The sequence below is a fragment of the Tupaia chinensis genome, unplaced genomic scaffold (genome assembly GCF_000334495.1).
Source record: "Tupaia chinensis unplaced genomic scaffold, TupChi_1.0 Scaffold149184_1, whole genome shotgun sequence".
In the NCBI taxonomy this organism is placed as follows: Eukaryota; Metazoa; Chordata; class Mammalia; order Scandentia; family Tupaiidae; genus Tupaia; species Tupaia belangeri.
In genome coordinates this window covers 597477-602657 of record NW_006209032.1, presented here as the reverse complement: position 1 = coordinate 602657, position 5181 = coordinate 597477, and the positions used below count along the sequence as shown (strand labels likewise).

General features: G+C 68.4%; 1 protein-coding gene across 1 annotated transcript in view; it reads left to right on the top strand.

Annotated features, from left to right (window-relative positions):
- The window catches only part of BSN (bassoon presynaptic cytomatrix protein), a 70343-nt gene that overhangs the window by 45502 nt on the left and 19660 nt on the right, over nt 1–5181 (top strand). Inside the window, 3 exon segments of the mRNA XM_027769285.1 lie at nt 53–3797; nt 3800–4107; nt 4109–5178. Of these exon segments, the coding sequence (XP_027625086.1) occupies nt 53–3797; nt 3800–4107; nt 4109–5178 (5123 nt within the window).

Sequence of the window (5181 nt, the reverse complement as noted above, 5' to 3'; positions counted from 1 at the left end):
CCCCCCCCCCCCCCCTGCCCTCCCTAGAGGAGGACAGCGACAGCAGCCCCAGCCGGCGGCAGCGGCTGGAAGAAGCAAAGCAGCAGCGCAAGGCCCGGCACCGCTCCCACGGGCCCCTGCTGCCCACCATCGAGGACTCCTCAGAGGAGGAGGAGCTGCGGGAGGAGGAGGAGCTGCTGCGGGAGCAGGAGAAGATGCGGGAGGTGGAGCAGCAGCGCATCCGCAGCACCGCCCGCAAGACCCGGCGGGACAAGGAGGAGCTGCGGGCTCAGAGGCGGCGGGAGCGCTCCAAGACGCCCCCCAGCAATCTGTCACCCATCGAGGACGCCTCCCCCACGGAGGAGCTGCGGCAGGCCGCGGAGATGGAGGAGCTGCACCGCTCCTCCTGCTCCGAGTACTCGCCCTCGCCCTCCCTGGACTCCGAGGCTGAGGCCCTGGACAGCGGCCCCTCCCGGCTCTACAAGTCGGGCAGTGAGTACAACCTGCCCACCTTCATGTCCCTCTACTCGCCCACCGAGACGCCCTCGGGCAGCACCGGCACTCCCAGCTCCGGGCGGCCCCTCAAGAGCGCTGAGGAGGCCTACGAGGAGATGATGAGAAAAGCGGAGCTGCTTCAGCGGCAGCAGGGCCAGGGAGCCGGGGCCCGGGGCCCCCATGGCGGCCCCTCTCAGCCCACAGGCCCCCGGGGCCAGGGCGCCTTCGAATACCAAGACAGCCCAGCTGCCCCCGAAGGTACGGCCGGCCTGGGAGCGGCCGTGTACGAGGAGATCCTGCAGACGTCACAGAGCATCGCGCGCATGCGGCAGGCCTCGTCGCGGGACCTGGCCTTCGCAGAGGACAAGAAGAAGGAGAAACGGTTCCTGGATGCCGAGAGCGCGTACATGGACCCGATGAAGCAGAATGGCGGCCCGCTCACCCCGGGGACCAGTCCCACCCAGCTCGCAGCCCCCGTGTCCTTCTCCACCGCCACCTCGGACAGCAGCGGGGGCCGGGTCATTCCCGATGTCCGCGTCACTCAGCATTTTGCAAAGGAGCCTCAGGACCCCCTGAGGCTGCACAGCTCTCCTGCCTCCCCCAGCCCAGCCTCCAAGGAGGTAACCATCTCCTTCCCTCAGGGCCCCGGGACCCCTGCCACCACAGCTGTGGCTACTGGACCTGCAGGCCTGCCCCGGGGATATGTGGCTCCCACCTCCCCCGCAGCCTCTGAGCGCAGTCCCCCACCATCCACGAGCCACGGCTATGGACAGGGCCCAGCCACCGCAAACTATGGGTCCCAGACAGAGGAGTTGCCCCAGGCCCCCAGTGGCCCTGCCGTCGGTAGACGGGCATCCAGAGACAAGCCCCCGAGCGATAGCGAGGGTGGCCCTCCACAGCCGTCCCGGAGCTACTCCTACTTTGCAAGCTCCAGCCCACCCCTCTCCCCGTCCTCCCCCTCGGAGGGTCCCACATTCTCTCCTAGTAAACGGGGCCCCAGGGCCACAGCAGAGTTCTCGACACAGACGCCAAGCCCAGCCCCTGCCTCCGACAAGCCACGGAGCCCAGTCGCCCCCTCCTCGACACCCATGGTGGCCCAGGGCACACAAACACCGCACCGGCCCAGCACGCCTCGTCTGGTGTGGCAGCAGTCCTCACAGGAGGCCCCCGTTATGGTCATCACACTGGGATCAGATGCCTCCAGCCAGACCCGGATGGTCCACGCCAGTGCCTCCACCTCCCCACTGTGCTCACCTACAGACACCCAGCCCACCGCCCACAGCTACAGCCAGACCACACCGCCGAGCGCGGCTCAGCTGCCCCCAGAGCCCCCCGGGCCGCCTGGCTTCCCACGGGCACCCAGTGCTGGTGCGGATGGGCCCCTGGCCCTGTACGGCTGGGGGGCCCTGCCCGCCGAGCACATCTCCCTGTGCCGGATCTCCTCTGTCCCTGGCACCTCCCGGGTGGAGCCGGGCCCCAGGCCCCCCGGCAGTGCAGTGGTAGACCTCCGCACGGCCATCAAGCCCACGCCTATCATCCTCACTGACCAGGGCATGGACCTGACCTCTCTCGCCGTGGAGGCGAGGAAGTATGGCCTTGCCCTGGATCCCATCCCGGGACGGCAGTCAACCGCCGTGCAGCCCCTGGTGATCAACCTCAACGCCCAGGAGCAGACCCATGCCTTCCTGGGCACTGCCACCACCGTGAGCATCACCATGGCCTCGTCAGTGCTCATGGCGCAGCCAAAGCAGCCCGTGGTTTATGGAGATCCCTTCCAGAGCCGGCTCGACTTCGGCCAGGGTGCAGGGAGCCCCGTGTGCCTGGCCCAGGTCAAGCAGGTTGAGCAGGCTGTCCAGACAGCCCCATACCGAGGTGGGCCGCGGGGGAGACCCAGGGAGACCAAGTTTGCCAGGTATAACCTGCCCAACCAGGTGGCACCTCTGGCCAGGAGGGACATCTTGATCACTCAGATGGACTCTGCCCAGAGCGTGGGCCTCAAGCCAGGCCCAGTGCCAGAGCCTGGTGCCGAGCCCCACCGGGCCAGCGCCCCAGAGCTACGGTCGCATGCAATGCCGGGCGCCAGGAAGCCACACGCAGTGGTGGTGCAGATGGGTGAGGGTGCGGCTGGCACCGTGACCACGCTGCTCCCCGAGGAGCCGGCCGGTGCTCTGGACCTCACCGGCATGAGACCCGAGAGCCAGCTGGCGTGCTGTGACATGGTCTACAAGTTCCCCTTCGGCAGCAGCTGCACCGGCACCTTCCATCCTGCCCCCAACATGCCCGAGAAGAGTGTAGCAGAGGCCCCCACACCTGGCCCCAGCGGTGGCCCCTTCTATGGTCCCCGGGATGCTGAGCCTCCCGAGCCCCCTGCCTACCGGGCACAGGCATTAGTAGGGCCCAGGCCCCATGAGGAACACAGGCCCTACCCACAGGGCCTGCCAGGCAGGCTGTACTCCTCCATGTCTGACACCAACCTGGCCGAGGCGGGCCTCAACTACCACGCCCACAGGATGGGACAGTTCTTCCAGGGCCCTGGACGGGACTCAGCTGTGGACCTCAGCTCCCTGAAGCACTCCTACAGCCTGGGCTTTGCAGATGGGCGCTACCTGGGGCAGGGCCTGCAGTATGGCTCGTTCACGGACCTGCGTCACCCCACGGACCTCCTGAGTCACCCGCTTCCCATGAGGCGCTACAGCTCCGTGTCCAACATCTACTCTGACCACAGGCACGGCCCCCGGGGAGATGCTGGTTTCCAGGAGGCCAGCCTGGCCCAGTACAGTGCCACCACAGCCCGCGAGATCAGCCGCATGTGCGCCGCCCTCAATTCCATGGACCAGTACGGCGGGAGGCATGGCGGCAGTGCCGGTGGCCCTGACCTGGTGCAGTACCAGCCCCAGCATGGGCCTGGGCTCAGTGCCCCCCTCAGACCTGGCCTCCTTGGTAACCCCACCTTCCCAGAGGGCCATCCAAGTCCTGGGAATGTGGCCCAGTATGGGCCTGCAGCAGGCCAGGGGACAGCAGTCAGACAGCTACTGCCATCCACAGCCACCGTGCGTGCGGCCGACGGCATGATCTACTCGACTATCAACACCCCAATTGCTGCAACGCTGCCCATCACTACCCAGCCCGCCTCCGTTCTGCGGCCCCTGGTGCGTGGGGGCGTGTACAGGCCTTATGCGTCAGGCGGAGTCGCAGCCGTGCCGCTTGCCAGCCTGACACGTGTGCCCATGATCGCCCCCCGGGTCCCCCTCGGGCCCCCTGGGCCGTACCGATACCCTGCGCCGAGATTGCCCCTTGCTCCCAGCGCGCCACCCGCCGAGGGGGCGCCCCCCCCGCCGAGGGGCCTGTCTACCTCGTGAAACCTGCTGCTGCCCAAGCCCCCGGGGCTGGGGGCGTGCCCAGGCCAGAGCTGCCAGCAGGGGCTGTGCGGGAAGAGCCTCCTTCCACAACCACCCCTGCTGCCGTCAAGGAGGCTGCAGCTGCCCCTGCGCCCGCCCTGCTAGCCGGCCAGAAGCCACCGGGAGATGCTGCCCCTGGGGGCGGCAGTGGGGCCCTCGGCCGGCCAGGGCTGGAGAAGGAGGAAGCATCGCAGGAGGAGAGGCAGCGGAAACAGCAGGAGCAGCTGCTGCAGCTGGAGGGTAGAGTTGGAGAAGCTTCGGCAGCTGCGGCTGCAGGAGGAACTAGAGCGGGAACGGGTGGAGCTGCAGAGGCACCGAGAGGAAGAGCAGCTGCTGGTACAGCGGGAGTTGCAGGAGCTGCAGACCATCAAGCACCACGTGCTGCAGCAGCAGCAGGAGGAGCGCCAGGCTCAGTTTGCCCTGCAGCGTGAGCAGCTAGCGCAGCAGCGGCTGCAACTGGAGCAGATCCAGCAGCTGCAGCAGCAGCTCGAGGAGCAGAAGCAGCGGCAGAAGGTGCCCTTCCCCACGGCTTGTGAAGCACCCGGCCGAGGGCCTGTCCCGGCCCCCACCGAGCTGGCCCAGAACGGCCAGTACTGGCCACCCTTGACCCACGCAGCCTTCATTGCTGTGGCAGGGCCTGAGGGGCCAGGGCAGCCTCGCGAGTCCCTGCTGCACCGAGGTCTCCCCAGCTCTGCTTCAGACATGTCACTGCAGACCGAGGAGGCGTGGGAGGCAGGCCGCAGTGGCATCAAGAAGCGACACTCCATGCCACGCCTGCGGGACGCCTGTGAGCCAGAATCGGCGCCCGAGCCCGGCGCGGTCCGGAGGATCGCAGACAGCAGTGTGCAGACGGACGACGAGGACGGGGAGGGCCGCTACATCCTGAGCCGGCGGCGCCGAGCCCGCCGGAGTGCCGACTGCAGCGTGCAGACGGACGACGAGGACAGCGCTGAGTGGGAACAGCCCGTGCGCCGCCGCAGGTCCCGTCTCTCCCGCCATTCAGACTCGGGCTCCGACAGCAAGCACGAGGCCACCACCTCGTCGTCCGTGGCCACCGCCGCCATGAGGGCCATGAGCAGCGTGGGCATCCAGACCATCAGTGACTGCTCTGTGCAGACGGAGCCTGACCCGCTGCCCCGGGTCTCCCCCGCCATCCACATCACGGCCGCCACTGACCCCAAGGTGGAGATCGTCAGGTACATCTCGGCGCCGGAGAAGACCGGGCGTGGGGAGAGCCTGGCCTGCCAGACGGAGCCGGATGGGCAGGCCCCGGGCGGGGCTGGGCCACACCCTGGGGGGCAGGCTGGCC